This window comes from Oncorhynchus keta, chromosome 18, assembly GCF_023373465.1.
Source record: "Oncorhynchus keta strain PuntledgeMale-10-30-2019 chromosome 18, Oket_V2, whole genome shotgun sequence".
Classification (NCBI taxonomy): domain Eukaryota; kingdom Metazoa; phylum Chordata; class Actinopteri; order Salmoniformes; family Salmonidae; genus Oncorhynchus; species Oncorhynchus keta.
The window spans coordinates 30,233,084-30,257,047 of NC_068438.1; the positions used below are offsets into that span (position 1 = coordinate 30,233,084).

General features: G+C 44.6%; 1 protein-coding gene across 1 annotated transcript in view; it reads right to left on the reverse strand.

Annotated features, from left to right (window-relative positions):
* Positions 1 to 23,964, reverse strand: part of LOC118373519 (solute carrier family 12 member 9-like) — a 64,538-nt gene that overhangs the window by 6,484 nt on the left and 34,090 nt on the right. Inside the window, exon 10 of the mRNA XM_035759669.2 lies at positions 8,184 to 8,376. Within this exon, the coding sequence (XP_035615562.1) occupies positions 8,184 to 8,376 (193 nt within the window). The remainder of the gene's footprint in view (positions 1 to 8,183; positions 8,377 to 23,964) is intronic.

Consider the following 23,964-nt stretch of genomic DNA (forward strand, 5'->3'; position numbering starts at 1 on the left):
ACAAGACCAATGTTGAAACATTCCATGTCTGGAAAACAAACCTTCCTATCCTATATTAATTCCTGTTACATAGCCAACCATAGAAATAATGAGCAAATACTAGGTCCAAATGGCCACCAATCTACAGATATTCAAGACAATGGGCCTATTAAAAATCTCTGAAAACATTATGTTCCTTCCACCCTTCCATGGTGTGATCACTGAATGGGGGCATGACTTCCATGGCGTGATCACTGAATGGGGCCATGGCGTGATCACTGAATGGGGCCATGGCGTGATCACTGAATGGGGCCATGGCGTGATCACTGAATGGGGCCATGGCGTGATCACTGAATGGGGCCATGGCGTGATCACTGAATGGGGCCATGGCGTGATCACTGAATGGGGCCATGGCGTGATCACTGAATGGGGCCATGGCGTGATCACTGAATGGGGCCATGGCGTGATCACTGAATGGGGCCATGGCGTGATCACTGAATGGGGCCATGGCGTGATCACTGAATGGGGCCATGGCGTGATCACTGAATGGGGCCATGGCGTGATCACTGAATGGGGCCATGGCGTGATCACTGAATGGGGCCATGGCGTGATCACTGAATGGGGCATGACTTCCATGGCGTGATCACTGATGGGGCATGACTTCCATGGTGTGATCACTGATGGGGCATGACTTCCATGGTGTGATCACTGATGGGGCATGACTTCCATGGCGTGATCACTGATGGGGCATGACTTCCATGGCGTGATCACTGAATGGGGCATGACTTCCATGGCGTGATCACTGAATGGGGGCATGACTTCCATGGCGTGATCACTGAATGGGGGCATGACTTCCATGGCGTGATCACTGAATGGGGGCATGACTTCCATGGCGTGATCACTGAATGGGGCATGACTTCCATGGCGTGATCACTGAATGGGGCATGACTTCCATGGCGTGATCACTGAATGGGGCATGACTTCCATGGCGTGATCACTGAATGGGGCATGACTTCCATGGCGTGATCACTGAATGGGGCATGACTTCCATGGCGTGATCACTGAATGGGGCATGACTTCCATGGCGTGATCACTGAATGGGGCATGACTTCCATGGCGTGATCACTGATGGGGCATGACTTCCATGGCGTGATCACTGATGGGGCATGACTTCCATGGCGTGATCACTGATGGGGCATGACTTCCATGGCGTGATCACTGATGGGGCATGACTTCCATGGCGTGATCACTGAATGGGGCATGACTTCCATGGCGTGATCACTGATGGGGCATGACTTCCATGGCGTGATCACTGATGGGGCATGACTTCCATGGCGTGATCACTGATGGGGCATGACTTCCATGGCGTGATCACTGAAGGGGCATGACTTCCATGGCGTGATCACTGAATGGGGCATGACTTCCATGGCGTGATCACTGAATGTGGCATGACTTCCATGGCGTGATCACTGATGGGGCATGACTTCCATGGCGTGATCACTGAAGGGGCATGACTTCCATGGCGTGATCACTGAAGGGGCATGACTTCCATGGCGTGATCACTGATGGGGCATGACTTCCATGGCGTGATCACTGATGGGGCATGACTTCCATGGCGTGATCACTGAATGGGGCATGACTTCCATGGCGTGATCACTGAATGGGGGCATGACTTCCATGGCGTGATCACTGATGGGGCATGACTTCCATGGCGTGATCACTGAAGGGGCATGACTTCCATGGCGTGATCACTGAAGGGGCATGACTTCCATGGCGTGATCACTGAATGGGGCATGACTTCCATGGCGTGATCACTGAATGTGGCATGACTTCCATGGCGTGATCACTGATGGGGCATGACTTCCATGGCGTGATCACTGAAGGGGCATGACTTCCATGGCGTGATCACTGAATGGGGCATGACTTCCATGGCGTGATCACTGATGGGGCATGACTTCCATGGCGTGATCACTGAAGGGGCATGACTTCCATGGCGTGATCACTGATGGGGCATGACTTCCATGGCGTGATCACTGATGGGGCATGACTTCCATGGCGTGATCACTGATGGGGCATGACTTCCATGGCGTGATCACTGAATGGGGCATGACTTCCATGGCGTGATCACTGAATGGGGGCATGACTTCCATGGCGTGATCACTGATGGGGCATGACTTCCATGGCGTGATCACTGATGGGGCATGACTTCCATGGCGTGATCACTGATGGGGCATGACTTCCATGGCGTGATCACTGAAGGGGCATGACTTCCATGGCGTGATCACTGAATGGGGCATGACTTCCATGGCGTGATCACTGATGGGGCATGACTTCCATGGCGTGATCACTGATGGGGCATGACTTCCATGGCGTGATCACTGAATGGGGGCATGACTTCCATGGCGTGATCACTGAAGGGGCATGACTGCATATGTGTAAGACGTGTAGTCGATTCTAGGTTTCACATAGTATCAAATCTCCCTAATTACTGATCTAACAAAAGTATTTCAAAAATAAAACGCTATGATACACGGTTTACCGATTACCAAAACCCCACGTGAATAATTTGTGTGAATGCGTGTGTATGTATGTTTCTGTGAGAGTACGTGTGTGTGTGTGTACATACAGCTAATGATGAGAATGCTAAACAAACATTATCATCATTAGAGTCATTATCAAAGTTTTTGCCAAACCGAGAGAGTTCCTGAGTCAACGTGCTTCTGCCTCCTCCACTCATCTACCGCTCCAGCTGTCCCTCACTCAGTCCCCCTCTTGTGATCCATCTCCATCACAGTCTTCTGATAGATCACATATTTTCTTAATCCCTCCCCTCTCACCACCCTATCCCCGCGTCATTGCATTTGCATATTTTCTTAACTTCGACATTATTTTCTATCCACCCACCAAGAAACTCATGTCTTTCTTTCATGTCAATCACTCCTTCAATACTATCCCCATCCCTCAAGACTATCAGCTTATATCTCCTTGCCTGTATCACATGAATTTAATCTTCTTCTGTCTTTCCTCAATGTCACCGATCCATACTGAGCACTGCCAAAACATGCACCCTCGTAATCCCTCCACACACACACAAGTTAGTTTAAACTAAGTGTCTCCGCGTTCCTCGTGTTTCCCTCTCTCCCTGGGGATGGGGAGAGGAAGCATTGGAGAAAGGCTCAATAAGTTAAGTGGCTGTAATAATGCTCCTGGAGCAGCCTAGCTTTTGACAGGCTCCTGGCACTTCACTGCCCAGGCAACCGTCACCTTGGGAACAGTCCCTCCTGGCAACACTAGAGCAAAAGGCTTGTAGAATAGAGGACACATATACAAATACTTTGGGATGATAGGCTCTGGCGATATATTGTATATACCATATTCCCGGGTAATTTGGAAATAGCCACAGGATGGTTTTTCAATAATGCCAATACCATTGAAACTATTTGTTTGAAGTGTTTCCATAAATGTTTATATATGCAGCTACTTTAAGTAAATACCTGCAACACGTTAAGAGATGAAGCTGATTGTGTTCTTTATTTCACCCGTCACATTATTTTACGTTGTGAAGCTTAGCATAATCCCCCAGAACAGTTGAGCCAGAAAAAAGCTTCATTTTCATCAGATGACAACCAAAGTGCAACGCTATTTTGCTGGCAAACACACAAGTAAATGAGCTTACAATGAAAAAGCAAGGTATTTTTTGCAAGAACAATGCATGGCCATATTTCTAATGTTTATCATATCAAATTTGATTTGTCACATACAGTTGAAGTCGGAAGTTTACACACACCATAGCTAAATACATTTAAACTCCATTTTTCACAATTCCTGACATTTAATCCTAGTAAAAATTCTCTGTCTTAGGTCAGTTAGGATCACTACTTTATTTTAAGAATGTGAAATGTCAGAATAATAGAGAGAATTATATATTTCAGCTTTAATTTCCTTCATCATATTCCCAGTGGGTCAGAAGTTTACATATACTCAATTAGTATTTGGTTGCATTGCCTTTAAATTGTTTAACTTGGGTCAAACGTTTCAGGTAGCCTTCCACAAGCGTCCCACAATAAGTTGGGTGAATTTGGTCGAATTCCTCCTGACAGAGCTGGTGTAACTGAGTCAGGTTTGTAGGCCTCCTTGCTCGCACACGCCTTTTCAGTTCTGCCCACAAATGTTCGATAGGATTGAGGTCAGAGCTTTGTGATGGCCACTCCAGTACCTTGACTTTGTTGTCCTTAAGCCATTTTGCCACAACTTTGGAAGTATGCTTGGGGTCATTGTCCATTAGGAAGACACCATTTGCGAGCAAGCTTTAACTTCCTGACTGATGACTTGAGATGTTGCTTCAATGTAGCCACAATTTTCCATTCTCATGATGCCATCTATTTTGTGAAGTGCACCAGTCCCTCCAACAGCAAAGCGCCCCCACAACATGATGCTGCCATCCCCGTGCTTCATGGTTGGGATGGTGTTCTTCGGCTTGCAAACTTGTAAACTTCTGACCCACTGGAATAGTGATACAGTGAATTATAAGTGAAATAATATGTCTGTAAACAATTGTTGGAAAAATGACTTGTGTCATGTACAAAGTAGATGTCCTAAACGACTTGCCAAAACTAAAGTTTGTTAACAAGAAATTTGTGGAGTGGTTGAAAAACGAGTTAATGACTTCAACCTAAGTGTATGTAAACTTCCGACTTCAACTGTACACATGGTTAGCAGATGTTAATGCAAGTGTAGTAAAATGCTTGTGCTTCTAGTTCTGACAGCGCAGTAATATCTAACAAGTAATCCAACAATTCCCTAACAACTACCTAATACACACACACCTAAAGGGGTGAATGAGAATATGTACATATAAGTATATAGATGAGTGATGGCCGCGAGGCATAGGCAAGGAGCAATAGATAGTATAAAATACAGTACATACATGTGATATGAGTAATGCAAGATATGCAAACATTATTAAAGTGGTATTATTTCAAGTGCATTGTTTAAAGTGACTAGTGATCCATTTATTAAAGTGTCCAGTGATTGGGTCTCCATGTAGGCAGCAGCGTCTCGGAGTTGGTGATTGAGGTTTAACAGTCTGTTGGCCTTGAGATAGAAGCTGTTTTTCAGTCTCTCCGTCCCAGCTTTGATGCACCTGTACTGACCTCGCCTTCTGGATGGTAGCAGTGTGAATAGGCAGTGGCTCGGGTGGTTGATGTCCTTGGATGATATTTTTGGCCTTCCTGTGACATTGGGTGCTGTAGGTGTCATGGAGGGCAGGTAGTTTGCCACCAGTGATGCATTGTGCAGACTGCACCACCCTCTGGACAGCCTTGCGGTTGAGGGAGGTGCAGTTGCCGTACCAGGCTGTGATACATCCCGACAGGATGCTCTCGATTGTGCATTTAAAAATTTGTCAGGGTTTTGGGTGACAAGCCAAATTTCTTCAGCCTCCTGAGGTTGAAGAAGCGCTCTTGCACCTTCACCACACTGTCTGTGTGGGTGGACCATTTCAGTTTGTCGTTGATGTGTACTTAAAAAATGTTGTCCCTTCGATGTCGATAGGGGGGTGCTCCCTATGCGGTTTCCTGAAGTCCACGATCAGCAGTGGCGAAGGGTGCTGCGCTTGCGCGTAGCACAATCAATATGCTGGAAGAATTTAGATTGTTAAATTCCCCAGTTACAACAAATGCAGTCTCAGGATGTATGTTTTCCAGTTTGCATTTAGTCTAGTGAAGTTCCTTGATGGCCATCTTGGTGTCTGCTTGAGGGGGAATGTACACAGCTGTTATAACTATAACCTAAGAGAATTCTCTTGGTAGGTAAAATGCCGGCACTTGATTTTAAGGAATTCATGATCGGGTGAGCAGGACTTGAGTTCCTGTATGTTATGATTACGCCATGAGTCGTTAATCATGAAGAATACACCCCCGCCCTTCCTCTTCCCAGAGAGGTGTTTATCTCTGTCGGCGCAATGTATGGAGAAGCCCGGTGGCTGAACCGATTCCGACAACATATGCCGAGAGAGCCATATTTCCGTGAAACGGACATGTTACAATCTCTGATGTTTCTCTGGAAGGCAACCGTTGCTCGAATTTTGTCTACCTTGTTGTCAAGAGACTGGACATTGGCTAGTAGTATACTCGGGAGTGGTGTGCACGTCTACGGAGCCTGGCCAGGTGGCTGCTTTATCGTTGTCATTGTTTTGGGTCGACTACTGGAATTCGCTCCATTGTCCTGGGTGGTGGTCCGAACAGAGGATCCGCTTCGGGAAAGTCATATTCCTGGTCGCAATGTTGGTAAGTTGACATTGCTCTTATATCCAATAGTTCTTTCCAGCTGTACGTAATAAGACTTAAGATTTCCTGGGGTACTAAATGTAAGAAATAACACTAAAAAAATACTTCATACTTTCCTAAGAACTCGAAGGGAACATCTCTGTCGGCGCCATACTGGAACCAGCTACATTCCCTAATGTTTTAAAGTTAATATTGAATTTTACCAGAGAAAAGCAGGCTGGCTACACTGAGAAAAGTACCAGAGAAAAGTAGCTTCACGCCAGTCAGAGTGGAGTCTGCTGGGAATGCCTGTTAGAGAATTCTCATCCGAATGGAGACGTGCAACTGAAGCACAAAATATGTCTGATGCCGAACAGAAATTACAACAAGAAGCATTTTATATCTGCGTTTCCAAAACGCAGCAAGATTAGTTTTTATTTATTGTGTGAAAAACAGAGTTCTGCATTAATGCAACCCCTAAGTTTAACTAGCTACTTTTTTTTGGTAAAAGGCTGAATTAATAAGGTGACAGGGCATCATATTGTGCCCTTTGGATGAGTTCTGTACAGCGATTAATGCAAAAAAATATTTGGTCCTTTGCACAATGTCTCTTGTTCACATTCGCTTGGAAATGTCCAAACTCACCAAAAATGACATTCGATAGCTCCTACCTCCAGTGCATTCGGTAAGTATTCAGACATTCCCCTGTTCCACATTTTGTTACAACCATATTCTAAAATGTATTAAATAAAAAAATCCTCAATCTGCACACAGTACCACATAACAACAAAGCAAAAACAGGTTTAGAAATGTTTGCAAATGTATTAAAAATAAAAAACAGAAATACCTTATTTACATAAAAAGTATTCAGACACTTGCTATGAGACTCAAAATTGAGCTCAGGTGCACTCTGTTTCCATTGATCATCCTTGATATGTTTCTACAACTTGATGTCCACCTGTGGTAAATTCAATTGATTGGACATGATTTGGAAAGAGACACCTGTCTATATTTGGTCCTACAGTTGACAGTGCATGTCAGAGCAAAAACCAAGCCATGAGGTCGAAGGAATTGTCTGTAGTGCTCTGAGACAGGACTGTGTCGAGGCACAGATCAGGGGAAGGGTACCAAAACATTTCAGCAGTATTGAAGGCCCCCAAGAACACAGTGGCCTCCATCATTCTGAAATGGAAGAAGTTTGGAACGACCAAGACTCTTCCTAGAGCTGGCCGCCTGGCCAAACTGAGCAATTGGGGGAGAAGGGCCTTGATCAGAGAGTTGACCAAGAACCCGATGGTCACTCTGACCGAGTTCCTCTGTTGAGATGGGAGAACCTTCCAGAAGGATGGCCATATCTTCAGGCCTTTATGGTAGAGTGGCCAGACGGAAGCAACTCCTCAGTAAAAATGCACACGACAGCCCGCTTAGAGTTTGCTAAAAGGAACATAAAGGGCTATATACGTATATACATGTATATGTATGTATACACATGTATATGTATGTATACACACACACACACACACACACACACACATAATACATTTGCATACATTTCTAAAAACCTGTTTTTGATTTGGAGAAAAAAAATCGATTGAATCCATTTTAGAATAAGGCTGTAACGTAACAGAATGTGGAAAAAGTCAAGGGGTCTGAATACTTTCCGAATGCACTGTATGTATAATTTTGTGAGCTAGAGTGCCTGTCTTTGCAATTCATTTATTTTCATTTGTGCTCGTTAACATACTTAGCTAGCAGCTTCCATGGAAATTAGTTATTATTTGTGCTAATTTTGTTAGCATTCTGGTAGACGCCGAATGGGATTTTTGCCCCCTTGTATACGAACCTGGTAATAGGATAAATTCCGAGATGATGTCATGTCAATGTTCTGCAGACTGATGTAGCTGAGGTAGTGGATGTAGAACAGAAGTGTGTGTGTACCTGGTGGAAGATGAGAGCCTGGCTGATATAGCCCCAGCTGCTGGTTGGGCTGAGGTAGTGGATGAGCAGCAGTAGAAGCAGCATGAAGGCGATGGAGGCTGAGGCGTAGATAGCGTTGATCAGGAACATCATGATAGCACAGCCCACGATGCCCAGCACACAGGTGTGCCAGGTGAAGTAACGGAAGGTGGGCCTGGAGGGAGAGGGGAGAGGGTTTACACACACACCTTTGCAAATGCATGTGCTTTTAGAGAAGCAAATGATCTTATTTTTTTTCTCTCGCATTCCCCACTCTCTCTCACACACACACACGAGCAATCTAAGTGAATGTAAAGCCCTAAGCATGATAAACAATTGAAGGTGAGTCACTGTATAGAAAGTGATTGGGTTAATTATCTGTTGTGTTTTTGTGCACAAACTCATTCAGTCTTAGACTAACTGCATCGATAGAAAGGTGTACAGTTCAGTGTGTAGTGTACATGCATTGTGTGCGTTTGAGAGAGAGTAAATGAGTGTGTTAGTTAATGTGTTTGTGAGCATATAATTAGAATACTAGAATGGACAGGAACCTACACACCACATATTTATTTATATACTGGATTCTTGACAGCTCTCTAATAAACACTGAGTGTATAAAACCTTAGCCACACCTGCCCTTTCCATGGCAAATTGACAAGGAGAATCCAAGTGAAAGCTATGATCCCTTATTGATGCCACTTGTTAAATCCACTTCAAATCAGTGTAGATGAAGGGGAGGACACAGGTTAAAGAAGGATTGTTAAGCCTTGAGACAATTGAGACATGGACTGTGTAGGTGTGCCATTCAGAAGGTGATTGCGCAAGTCAAAATATTGAAGATGCCAGGTGCACCGGTTTGAGTGCGTCAAGAACTGCACCGCTGCTAGGTTTTTCACACTCAACAGTTTCCCGTGTATCAAGAATGGTCCACTATCCAAAGGACATCCAGCCAACTTGACAACTGTGGGAAGCATTGGAGTCTATATGGTCCAGCATCCCAGTGGAACGCTTTCGACCGTAGAGTCCATGCCCCAACGAATTGAGGCTGTTCTGAGGGCAAAAGGATTTCAACTCAATATTAGGAAGGTGCTCATAATGTTTTCTACACTCAGAGGATCCACTGCTGTTCACATCATTCTTAGTTTAGCTTATGTAAATATGTATCGATTGCATTTAAAAATATTCTAGCTGTTTGACTGCATTGTTAGGAGCTAGTAACATAAGCATTTTGCTGCGCTGCTATAACACTTGCTGAACTGTGTGACCAATAAACTTTTAGTCAGGGAGTTGGTCAACCATAGATTTCCAGTGGTGTGATAAGATCAATTCTTCAAGTTCATTATTTGATACAATCTGCACTTTATATGTTTGTTAGCCAGACAGTTTTAGAGGACTGCCAATATTCCAACATTCCATTAAAACAATGCAGTCAATCCACAGACAAACGGTTTCAAATCAGTTGATAAGGACTTAGACAAGTTGTAAATGCAACAAGTACTGATATTGTATCATATAATAACACAAGCTTTCCAAGAAAACATTGAGGGCTCTAATTTAACAAACCGTAAGCAAGTGCTATAGGTTCAAGGGTTAGTCAGGAATATTATTTTCCATTTTCACTATCCCAATTATCAATGCACTTGCTGGTGTTGTAGTGAAAAGGCTGGGTTTTGATGAATAAACAAGTAGTGGGCGTGTTGAGGCATGGCCCCTCACTGGCCAATCAGCACATGCTCCATTGTGAAACATTTGGTTGCTTCAAGTTGTGCATTTATGGTCTTTTATGTATTGCCTTGGAATCAACTAAATTCCAAAGTTAGTCTGTTATAGTTTGTTAAATAGCTTATAGAAATGAAATAACAAAATGTAGACCTATCTATACTAAATGCATTAACTTGAACCCATTTGCATTCCACATTGTTCTAATTAATTGCATGGATTCAATAGCATTCACACGGACATAGGGGCTAGACCCACTATAAATTGCATTACGGCTGAGCATGGACACGCCAAACATCAATGAGGAAGATTAATTTAATTATTGATAAGGTCTAAAAACATAAATAATCAAAACAACTCATTTTAAATAGGCCATCACACTTACAGGCACCATCATTTCTCCCCGTGGGCATAGAATATTAAAACAACGCAGACTATGGAGGGTTTTACGCACATCCAAACATTTCACAGTAGCTGGACAAAGACCCAATATAAAGATAAAGGGAGAAAGTCCACACCGTTGTACTGCTCCCATATAGGCCTGTGTTTTATGAACATCATCAGAACCATCTTCGAGATCAGATCACATTCACACATCTCCAGAAGTTGCATTGCATGTACGCCACAGACGTAGTCACATTAAAACTACTCTAATAAGATTACTTGTTTTTCTTTTAATTATATTACAACAAATCCCCTTTTTTTTTTTACAACAATAAATGTAAAAATGTAATGATATCATAAAATCGGCAGGATAAAACACACTGATGTTAAACCAGCCTTTGTTATACAGTAGTAGGCCTAAGGGAGGGCTTGGGTTTTGAAAAAAAACACAATATAACACAAAAGTATGTGGACACCCCTACCGAGTGGCACAGCTCAGTGCTAGAGGCGTCACTACAGACCCTGGTTCGATTCCAGGCTGTATCACAACCGGTCGCGGCTGGGAGTCCCATAGGTCGGCGCACAATTGGCCCAGTGTCGTCCGGGTTAGGGTTTGGCCAGGGTAGGCTGTCATTGTAAATAAGAATGTTCTTAACCTTTATTTAACTAGGCAAGTCAGTTAAGTAAATAAATACGTGGACTCAGCTATTCCAGCCACACCTGTCGCTGACAAAAATCGAGCACACAGCCATGCAATCGCCATAGACAAACATTGGCAGTAGAATGGTCTTACTGAAGAGCTCAGTGACTTTCAATGTGTCATTGTCATAGGTACCACCTTTCCAACAAGTCAGTTCGTTACATTTCTGCCCTGCTAGAGCTGCCCCGGTCAACTGTAAGTGCTGTTATTGTGAAGTGGAAACATCTAGAAGCAACAACAGCTCAGCTGTGAAGTGGTAAGCCACACAAGCTCACAGAATGTGACCGCTGAGTGCTAAACCACGTAAAAATCATCTGTCCTCGGTTGCAACACTCACTACTGAGTTCCAAACTGCCTCTGGAAGCAAGGTCAGCACAAGAACTGTTCATTGGGAGCTTCATGAAACGGGTTCCCATGTTCGAGCAGCCAAATGCAAGCCTAAGTTCACCATGCACAATGTCAAGCGTCGGCTGGAGCGGTGTAAAGCTTGCCACCATTGGACTCTGGAGAAGTGGAAACGCATTCTCTGTAGAGATGAACCACCCTTCACCATATGACAGTCCAACTGACAAATCTGGGCTTGGTGGATGCCAGGGGAACGCTACCTGCCCCAATGTATAGTGCCAACTGTAAAGTTTGGTGGAGGAGGAATACTGGTCTGGGGCTGTTTTTCATGGTTCGGGCTAGGCCCCTTAGTTTCAGTGAAGGGAAATCTTAATGCTATAGCATACAAATTACATTCTAGACGACTCTGTGCTTCCAACTTTGTGGCAACAGTTTGGTGAAGGCCCTTTCCTGTTACAGCATGACAATGCTCCCGTGAACAAAGTGAAGTCCATACAGAAATTATTTGTTGAGATTGGTGTGGAAGAACTTGACTGGCCTGCAGAGCCCAGAGCTCAATCCAGAGAAGACCTTTGGGATGAATTGGAAGGTCGACCGTGAGCCAGGTCTAATCACCCAACATCAGTTCCGACCTCACTAATGCTCGTGGCTGAATGGAAGCAAGACCCTGCAGAAATGTTCCAACATCTAGCGGAAAGCCTTCCCAGAAGAGTGGAGGCTGTTATAGCAGCAAAGAGGGACCAACTCCATATTAATGCCCATGATTTTGGAATGAGACTTTTGAGGAGCAGTTGTCCACATACTTTTGGTAATGCAGTGTATGAAACCGAACACAAGCAATTGTTACAGGTTACAAATAACTTCTAAAATACGAGGTTCACCGGGATTCACATTTCTCACTTCATGATGGGCATGTGCACGTACATCATGGACAGGGTTTTACACACGTCCAAAACAGGACCTGCATGGTCAAAACAATTCAGTTCACAGTTCACCGTTTTACTCCTTTCAAATGTAATATTTTAATAAAACGTTGGTGATTAAGATTTATTTCCAAGCGATCTCAGGAGCCAAACCCTTTAGACTACTTTGTGATTGCTTTGGGCAGGACAAAAAAAGCCTTCATTGAGGGGAGGCTATGCCAAATCAAAAACAAAATGGGAAAAAATAGTTTATGTTTCTAAATACAAAGAATACAGGCACCAAAAGCACCTTAGGCTGGTCTTGCTCCATGCTCATATGGGCAGTGTGCATCGTGGCTGGATAGGCTGCGTTTCCAGTCAAAATGTATAACATAACCAACTGGGTTACCGCCAAAACCAGCTTTTGATTAATCTTAAACATCCCTATCAGCGCTGTCTGAAATTAGCACTCTGGATCATGTTAAGACATACCTAAAATATTTCCACCCCTCCCATTTTTATAACTTTTGCAAAAAAAAAACAAAAACAAAAAAGTGTTTTTGATTTGTCATTATGGGGTATTGTGTGTAGATTGATGATGAAAAAAATATTCCATCCATTTTAGAATAAGGCTGTAAATATAACAAATCGTGGGAAAAGTCTAGGTGTCTGATCACTTTCCGAATGCACTGTATGTGTGTGTGTGTCAATGAGTGTGAGCGTGTCTGATGTATGCATTTGCGTACGTTTGATGCATGTGTATGCCACACCTGAGCTCCCCATGAGGGCAGGTGCAAACAAAGGTAGGGTCATTGATCACGTAGCGACCCCAATCTCCTGCAATAACATCTTCAGCAGATAAACAGCTATTAAGGCTAGCTACTATAATTACCATCCAAATGAACAGGCCTGGGCCCAGCTGGGAGAGCTAGGCAACGCTAAAATACTTAGCTTCATTAACAGAGTGGAATGCACCCGAGCGCTAATTGATAAGTAGCTCCCGCTAAAACGTGATGGGAGAGAGAGAAGATTAGAAAAGGAGAGGAGTGTAATGACTGTACCACTCTCAATCACCAGAGAAGAGTGAAGTACACTACATGATCAAAAGTATGTGGACACCTGCTTGTTTAACATCTCATTCCAAAATCATGGGCATTAATACGGAGTTGGTCACCCTTTACTGCTATAACAGCCTCCAGTCTTCTGGGAAGGCTTTCCACTAGATGTTGGAATATTGCTGCGGGGACTTGCTTCAAGGGCAGCCACAAGAGCATTAGTGAGGTCGGAACTGATGTTGGGCGATTAGGCCTGGCTTGGAGTCAGCGTTTCAATTATTACCTAAGGTGCTCTATGGGGCTGAGGTCTGGACTCTGTGCAGGCCAGTCAAGTTCTTTCACACTGATCTCGACAAACCATTTCTGTATGGACTTCGCTTTGTGCATAGGAGCATTGATAAGATTTCCCTTCACTGGAACTAAGGGGCCTGACTCAAACCATGGAAAACAGCCCCAGACCATTATACCAAACTTTACAGTTGGGACTATACATTGGGGCAGGTAGCGTTCCCCAAACCTCTGTCAAACCCAGATTCATTCGTCGGACTGCCAGATGGTGAAGCGTGATTCATCACTCCAGAGAACACGGTGAGCTTTACACCACTCCAGCCGATGCTTGGCATTGTGCATAGTGACCCTAGGCTTGTGTGCGTCTGCTTGGCCATGGAAACCCATTTCATGAAGCTCCCGATGAACAGTTCTTATGCTGACGTTGCTTCCAGAGGCAGTCTGGAACTCAGTAGTGAGTGTTGCAACCGAGGACAGACGACTTTACGCGCTTCAGTACTCAGCGTTTCCGTTCTGTGAGATTGTGTGGCCTACCACTTCACGGCTGAGCAGTTGTTGCTCCTAGAGGCCGTTGTTGCTCCTAGAAGTTTCCACTTTACAATAACAAAACTTTCAGTTGACCGGGGCAGCTCCAGCAGCGCAGAAATTTTACAAACTGACTTGTTGGAAAGGTGGCATCCTATGACGGTGCCACGTTGAATTTCACTGAGCTCTTCAGTAAGGCCATTCTACTGACAATGTTTGTCTATGGAGATTGCATGCCTGTGTTCTTGATTTTATACACCGGTCAGCAACGGGTGTGGCTGAAATAACCGAATCCTCTTATTTGAAGGGGCATCCACATACTTTTGTATATATAGGTGTAGCTTTTCTTTCCCCTACCGTTTGCTCAACTTTCTCTCCACACTTTCCTTTTGTTTTAGCTCTAATTACACATAATTTGTGCCCCCCTAATGTCTTACTTTTCAATCTTACACCCCCCTCTCTGTCCCTCTTACTCGCTATCCACTCCTCTCTTTCTCTCCCTCCCTGCTGGAGTCATTATGTTAAAAGCTCAACCTGCCTGCTCTCCCTTTCTTTCACTCTCTCCTTTGGTCTCTTTAATCCCTCTCATTAGTGGCAGTGCTTTGCTGGCACTCCCCATGTCTCTCCCCTCCTCTCTCGCATACCAATCATTTCCCAATGACTGATGTCACTTTGCTACCAATCATTTCCCAATGACTGATGTCACTTTGCTGACATTAGCAAAAAAAATAATGTCCACCATCAAGTATTGAGTGAGGGAGGGGACACGGCAGCCAGCCAAAAGACACATCATGATTAGATGACATAACTGTGCAATGGCCGACCATCACCTTAAAACACCCATGCTCTGCAAACACACACTTGACTCAAGTGCACACAAAGCTGGCAGATCTATAAATACAATGTCAGTGAGTGCTCATTCACACATTACATGTCATTTGAGAAGTAATTAGAGTAATCTTCACAAAATGTACACTCAGACTGACTGCATGTTAATAACAGAGCCTGGCCTTCAAGTCTTACTCAAAAATATAGCCTGTGTGTGTGTCTAGGCCACTCAGCCCTGTCCTCTAGTCTAAACCCAGTAGTCGGTCCCATCAGTAGTAGAACATACTGACCCAGAGGAGCGCTCTGAAAAACTGGAGCCATTTACTGATAAAGCTGCAGCCAACAGCCCAGCCCTTTCACGGCACATTCAGAACGATGAAGAGGAGTGTGTTGGACACAGTGAAAACACACAGATTTTCACACATCCCTTTACAATCAAAGATGGCGTAGCAGTAGGTCGTCCTGTCGTATCCCTGTGTCCCCTGTATATATATATATAATAATAATAATATAATAATATGCCATTTATACGCTTTATATATATATCATGTGCATACATTCTATATATCTCGTCTCTTTTCGTTTTACATATTTTTCTTCGCATATCTTTAAAAACATTTTGCTAAACCTAAGCTTCCAAATACTCTCCTGCAACCCGCCTCACCCAATGTAGCTACTTTTTCCTAAAGTATTTATATTTACTTCGGAACCGGAACCCCTCAACTGAAACTAGCCAGCTAACCACCAGCTATGCTAGCGGTCTTCAGCTAACCGGTCATCAGCTAACCTTTAGCTCGGAAAGCTCTCGCCAGTTCGAACAACGCGACGCTAACCAGAGCATAACGGACCATAACGGACCTATTTATTTTTTATCCCCGGATTCCCACCGCAAAGGAACATTTTTCAGCTGGATCTTCACAACTAGCCATCGAGCTAAACCGCAACCCACGACCGGTCTATCGATGTCACCGCATGAAGAGGAATAAATAAACAGACTCACCCCATCACGACGTCCCCCAAAGGCTAACTCTAGCCCTTGCTATCTCCTTGCTTGCTAATTCGGCCTGCTAACTGCTACCTTGTTTACCCCGGCCTGCTAACTGTTAGCACAGGCCTGCATCGCCGCGTCCCAAACACTCAGTGGCCCATATGTACTTTCTATCTCTTCCCGATTAAAAAAAAAAAATTGTTTTATACCTTCCGGAAACCTGCCTCACCCAATGTGATACGGAATTGCTATTATTTTTAATTTTTAGAACACACTCAAGAACCTCCAGAAGCTAACCAGCTACAAGCTATTTAGTCATTGTTAGTGTTTTAACCTGGATAACACTTGCCAGTCCAGCTCCCCTGCCCCATCCACCGCTGCTCCCTGGACACTGATCACTTGGCTACATAGCTGATGCACGCTGGACTGTCCATTAATCACGGTACTCCATTCTGCTTGTTTGTTTTATCTGTCGGCCCCGTTGCCTTGTCAACGCCATTTTCCCTGCTGTTGTTGTGCTAGCTGATAAACTGTTGTCTCACCTACTGTTTTAGCGAGCTTTCCCAATTCAACACCTGTGATTACTGTATGCCTCGCTGTATGTCTCTCTCAAATGTCAATATGCCTTGTATACTGTTGCTCAGGTTAGTTATCATTGTTTTAGTTCACAATGGAGCCCCTAGTCCCACTCCTCATACCCCTGATACATCCTTTGTCCCACCTCCCACACATGCGATGACCTCACCCATTACAACCAGCATGTCCAGAGATACAACCTCTCTCATCACCCAGTGCCTGGGCTTACCTCCGCTGTACCCGCACCCCACCATACCCCTGTCTGCGCATTATGCCCTGAATATATTCTACCATGCCCAGAAACCTGCTCCTCTTATTCTCTGTCCCCAACGCTCTAGGCGACCAGTTTTGATAGCCTTTAGCCACACCCTTATACTACTCCTTCTCTGTTCCGCGGGTGATGTGGAAGTAAACCCAGGCCCTGCATGTCCCCAGGCACCCTCATTTGTTGACTTCTGTGATCGAAAAAGCCTTGGTTTCATGCATGTCAACATCAGAAGCCTCCCCCCTAAGTTTGTTTTACTCACTGCTTTAGCACACTCTGCTAACCCTGATGTCCTTGCCGTGTCTGAATCCTGGCTCAGGAAGGCCACCAAAAATTCAGAGATTTCCATACCCAACTATAACATCTTCCGTCAAGATAGAACTGCCAAAGGGGGAGGAGTTGCAGTCTACTGCAGAGATGGCCTGCAAAGTAATGTCATACTTTCCAGGTCCATACCCAAACAGTTTGAACTACTAATTTTGAAAATTACTCTCCAGAAATAAGTCTCTCACTGTTGCCGCATGCTACCGACCCCCTTCAGCTCCCAGCTGTGCCCTGGACACCATTTGTGAATTGATTGCCCCCCATCTAGCTTCAGAGTTTGTTCTGTTAGGTGACCTAAACTGGGATATGCTTAACACCCCAACAGTCCTACAATCTAAGCTAGATGCCCTCAATCTCACACAAATCATCAAGGAACCCACCAGGTACAACCCTAACTCTGTAAGCAAGGGCACCCTCATAGACGTCATCCTGACCAACTGGCCCTCCAAATACACCTCCGCTGTCTTCAACCAGGATCTCAGCGATCACTGCCTCATTGCCTGTATCCTCTACGGAGCCGCAGTCAAACGACCACCCCTCATCACTGTCAAACGCTCCCTAAAACACTTCTGTGAGCAGGCCTGTCTAATCGACCTGGCCCAGGTATCCTGGAAGGACATTGACCTCATCCCGTCAGTTGAGGATGCCTGGTCATTCTTTAAAAGTAACTTCCTCACCATTTTAGATAAGCATGCTCCGTTCAAAAAAATGCAGAACAAAGAACAGATACAGCCCTTGGTTCACTCCAGACCTGACTGCCCTCGACCAGCACAAAAACATCCTGTGGCGGACTGCAATAGCATCGAATAGTCCCCGCGATATGCAACTGTTCAGGGAAGTCAGGAACCAATACACGCAGTCAGGAAAGATAAGGCCAGCTTCTTCAGGCAGAAGTTTGCATCCTGTAGCTCCAACTCCAAAAAGTTCTGGGACACTGAAGTCCATGGAGAACAAGAGCACCTCCTCCCAGCTGCCCACTGCACTGAGGCTAGGTAACACGGTCACCACCGATAAATCCATGATTATCGAAAACTTCAACAAGCATTTCTCAACGGCTGGCCATGCCTTTCGCCTGGCTACTCCTACCTCGGCCAACAGCTCCGCCCCCCTCCCCTTGCCTGGTTCACCAATTACTTTGCAGACTGAGTTCAGTGTGTCAAATCGGAGGGCATGCTGTCCTGTCCTCTGGCAGTCTCTATGGGGGTGCCACATGGTTCAATTCTCGGGTCAACTCTTTTCTCTGTATATATCAATGATGTTGCTCTTGCTGCGGGCGATTCCCTGATCCACCTCTACGCAGACGACACCATCCTATATTCTTTCGGCCCGTCATTGGACACTGTGCTATTTAACCTCCAAACGAGCTTCAATGCCATACAACACTCCTTCCGTGGCCTCCAACTGCTCTTAAACGCTAGTAAAACCAAATGCATGCTTTTCAACCGATCGCTGCCTGCACCCGCATGCCCGACTAGTGTAACGGATGTGAAACGGCTAGCTTAGTTAGCGGTGTGCGCTAAATAGCGTTTCAATCGGTTACGTCACTTGCTCTGAGACCTTGAAGTAGTATTACCCCTTGCTCTGCAAGGGCCGCGGCTTTTGTGGAGCGATGGGTAACGATGCTTCGAGGGTGACTGTTGTCGTTGTGTGCAGAAGGTCCCTGGTTCGCGCCCGGGTATGGGCGAGGGGACGGTTTAAAAGTATACTGTTACACTAGCATCACCACCCTGGATGGCTCCGACCTTGAATATGTGGACATCTATAAGTACCTAGGTGTCTGGCTAGACTGCAAACTCTCCTTCCAGACTCATATCAAACATCTCCAATCGAAAATCAAATCAAGAGTCTGCTTTCTATTCCGCAACAAAGCCTCCTTCACTCACGCTGCCAAGCTTACCCTAGTAAAACTGACTATCCTACCGATCCTCGACTTCGGCGATGTCATCTACAAAATTGCTTCCAACACTCTACTCAGCAAACTGGATGCAGTTTATCACAGTGCCATCCGTTTTGTCACTAAAGCACCTTATACCACCCACCACTGCGACTTGTATGCTCTAGTCGGCTGGCCCTCGCTACATATTCGTCGCCAGACCCACTGGCTCCAGGTCATCTACAAGGCCATGCTAGGTAAAGCTCCGCTTTATCTCAGTTCACTGGTCACGATGGCAACACCCATCCGTAGCACGCGCTCCAGCAGGTGTATCTCACTGATCATCCCTAAAGCCAACACCTCATTTGGCCGCCTTTCGTTCCAGTTCTCTGCTGCCTGGGACTGGAATGAATTGCAAAAATCGCTGAAGTTGGAGACTTATATCCCTCACCAACTTCAAACATCAGCTATCTGAGCAGCTAACCGATCGATGCAGCTGTACATAATCTATTGGTAAATAGCCCACCCATTTTCACCTACCTCATCCCCACACTGTTTTTATTTATTTACTTTTCTGCTCTTTTGCACACCAATATCTCTACCTGTACATGATCATCTGATCATTTATCACTCCAGTGTTAATCTGCAAAATTGTAATTATTCGCCTACCTCCTCATGCCCTTTGCACACATTGTATATAGACTCCTTTTTCCTACTGTGTTATTGACTTGTTAATTGTTTACTCCATGTGTAACTCTGTTGTCTGTTCACACTGCTATGCTTTATCTTGGCCAAGTCGCAGTTGCAAATGAGAACTTGTCCTCAACGAGCCTACCTGGTTAAATAAAGGTGAAAACACACAACAAAAAAAAAAACACTTCTCACACAGAGGACACACGCACACACTTAACAAGCGGACAGCTCTTCCGCTACATCATAATTCAGTATTCCGCTCCCTGTCAGCTAAAACACCAGTGTGCCAAATTTAGGGGAAAGAGGAAATATTTCTGCTAAACGAGTTATGCTAATTACAGAGCAGTTCTCAGGGGAGAGATGCACTAAATGGCTTTAAATTATTTCCGGCTGGAAAGAGACGCAGGGAACACAACAAACAACACCCAATACCAGCCCTGCGACAACAGCAGCAACAACAGGCTAATAGAATTAAGGAAGTGCCCCACAGCAGCCAGCCAACCACGCGCCTCATCAGCACCCCGCCCGAATCCCATCGGCCAATAGGGAGGGAGATACAGAGGGTGGGAAAAGTTTGGTTATATATATATATATAAAATGAAATCCCTCCCTACCACTGTCCCCACTACCTCGATTTCTGTATGTATATATAAATACACACACACACACACACACATATGTATATAAAACCTTGTTCACTTAAAATACCCTTGACACATGGACAAGCACTGATATGGACAGAGAAGTACAGGGATGCAGGAACTTCTAGAGAGTTTCCCCTCTATGAAAAATTAGTTGTGATACACAGATGTGTTCCCATACCTACCCAGGCACACATTAACAGCATACATTAGAGGTGCACAACATTATTTAGGTAATGCTCTAAGACTAACTGAACTGTGCTGTCTGCTGGAGCGAAAGGGGGTGGTTCTTTGTGTGTGTGCTGTGGATATTGCACATCAATATCGCACTTTAGATAAAAATTGGATGAATTGTGCAGCCCTAGCACACATCAACGTTAAGGATTCACCATATTCAACACACACTTATCTGCATCCCTTCTGAGATGTGCAGCTGGGAGAGGTGGACAGTTTGTCTTAATTAGCAGGTGACCACGACACCCAGCTGGCATACAGTGGAACACTAACACACTCAACACCATCAGACGGGGGGCAGCATGTGTGTGAAAGGAAGGGAGAGAACCAGAGCGAGACGGTGGGAGACATATGGAGGCGATCGAGAGAAAGAGAGATATGGCGGGAAAGAGAGATATGACGGGAAAGAGAGATATGGCGGGAAAGAGAGATATGGCGGGAAAGAGAGATATGGCGGGAAAGAGAGATATGGCGGGAAAGAGAGATATGGCGGGAAAGAGAGATATGACGGGAAAGAGAGATATGACGGGAAAGAGAGATATGACGGGAAAGAGAGATATGACGGGAAAGAGAGATATGACGGGAAAGAGAGATATGACGGGAAAGAGAGATATGACGGAAAGAGAGATATGACGGAAAGAGAGATATGACGGAAAGAGAGATATGACGGAAAGAGATGGAGAGATGGAGGAGAGAGAGAGAAAAATAAAAAATAACAATAATTGAGGGAGAGAAGTCATGCAGAACAGCTCCTGACTTATAACATTCATGGTTGTTAATCTCTCTGGGATATGTGGGACGGTAGCGTCCCACCTCACCAACAGCCAGTGAAATTGCAGGGCGCCAAATTCAAAACAGAAATCCCATTATTAAAATTCCTCAAACATACAAGTATTTTACACCATTTTAAAGATAAACTTGTTGTAAATCCAGCCACAGTGTCCGATTTCAAAAAGGCTTTACGACGAAAGCACACCAAACGATTATGTTAGGTCTTCAATAATGTTTCAACCAGAGAATCCCTTTGTCTGCAGAAATGAAGGAAATGGAACGCAGCTAACTCACGTGAGCGTGATTGATCAGCTCATGGCACCCTGCCAGACCCATGACTCAATCAGCTCTCATTCGCCCCCTCCTTCACAGTAGAAGCCTCAAACAACGTTCTAAAGACTCTTGACATCTAGTGGAAACCTTAGGAAGTGCAATATGACCCCATAGACACCGGATATTCGATAGGCAATGACTTTATAAACTACAAACCTCAGATTTCCCACTTCCTGGTTGGATTTTTTCTCAGGTTTTTGCCTGCCATATGAGTTCTGAAACTTTGAGTGGTTTCTATCCAAATCTACTTATACTATGCATATATTAGCAACTGGGCCTGAGTAGCAGGCAGTTTAATCTGGGCACCTTATTCATCCAAGCTACTCAATACTGCCCCCAAGTCCCAAAGAAGTTAAGAGAGAGACTGTGTTAAGGGAATTTATCTTATTTAGGGGCTTCATAGCTAAGGGGGTGAATACATATGCACGCACCACTTTTCAGTTTTTTTATTTTCGAGATTTTTTAAAAACAAGTAACTTTTTTCATTTCACTTCACCAATTTGGACCATTTTGTGTATGTCCATTACATGAAATCCAAATAAAAAAATCAATTTAAATTACAGGTTGTAATGCAACAAATTAGGAAAAATGCCAAGGTGGATGAATACTTTTGCAAGGCACTGTATATAGCTCCACATTGATCTGGTACTGGTACTCCCTGTATATAGCTGCACATTGATTTGGTACTGGTACTCCCTGTATTTAGCTGCACATTGATTTGGTACTGGTACTCCCTGTATTTAGCTGCACATTGATCTGGTACTGGTACTCCCTGTATTTAGCTGCACATTGATCTGGTACTCCCTGTATATAGCTGCACATTGATCTGGTACTCCCTGTATTTAGCTGCACATTGATCTGGTACTCCCTGTATTTAGCTGCACATTGATCTGGTACTCCCTGTATTTAGCTGCACATTGATCTGGTACTCCCTGTATTTAGCTGCACATTGATCTGGTACTCCCTGTATTTAGCTGCACATTGATCTGGTACTCCCTGTATTTAGCTGCACATTGATCTGGTACTCCCTGTATTTAGCTGCACATTGATCTGGTACTCCCTGTATTTAGCTGCACATTGATCTGGTACTCCCTGTATTTAGCTGCACATTGATCTGGTACTCCCTGTATTTAGCTGCACATTGATTTGGTACTCCCTGTATTTAGCTGCACATTGATTTGGTACTGGTACTCCCTGTATATAGCTGCACATTGATCTGGTACTCCCTGTATTTAGCTGCACATTGATTTGGTACTGGTACTCCCTGTATATAGCTGCACATTGATCTGGTACTCCCTGTATATAGCTGCACATTGATCTGGTACTCCCTGTATATAGCTGCACATTGATCTGGTACTCCCTGTATATAGCTGCACATTGATCTGGTACTCCCTGTATATAGCTGCACATTGATCTGGTACTCCCTGTATATAGCTGCACATTGATCTGGTACTCCCTGTATATAGCTGCACATTGATCTGGTACTCCCTGTATATAGCTGCACATTGATCTGGTACTCCCTGTATTTAGCTGCACATTGATCTGGTACTGGTACTCCCTGTATATAGCTGCACATTGATCTGGTACTCCCTGTATTTAGCTGCACATTGATTTGGTACTGGTACTCCCTGTATATAGCTGCACATTGATCTGGTACTCCCTGTATTTAGCTGCACATTGATCTGGTACTCCCTGTATTTAGCTGCACATTGATCTGGTACTCCCTGTATTTAGCTGCACATTGATCTGGTACTGGTACTCCCCGTTTATACGCTCCACATTGATCTGGTACTACCTGTATTTAGCTGCACATTGATCTGGTACTGGTACTCCCTGTATATAGCTGCACATTGATCTGGTACTCCCTGTATTTAGCTGCACATTGATCTGGTACTCCCTGTATTTAGCTGCACATTGATCTGGTACTGGTACTCCCTGTATATAGCTGCACATTGATCTGGTACTGGTACTCCCTGTATATAGCTGCACATTGATCTGGTACTGGTACTCCCTGTATTTAGCTGCACATTGATCTGGTACTCCCTGTATTTAGCTGCACATTGATCTGGTACTCCCTGTATTTAGCTGCACATTGATCTGGTACTCCCTGTATTTAGCTGCACATTGATCTGGTACTCCCTGTATTTAGCTGCACATTGATCTGGTACTCCCTGTATTTAGCTGCACATTGATCTGGTACTCCCTGTATTTAGCTGCACATTGATCTGGTACTCCCTGTATATAGCTGCACATTGATCTGGTACTCCCTGTATATAGCTGCACATTGATCTGGTACTCCCTGTATTTAGCTGCACATTG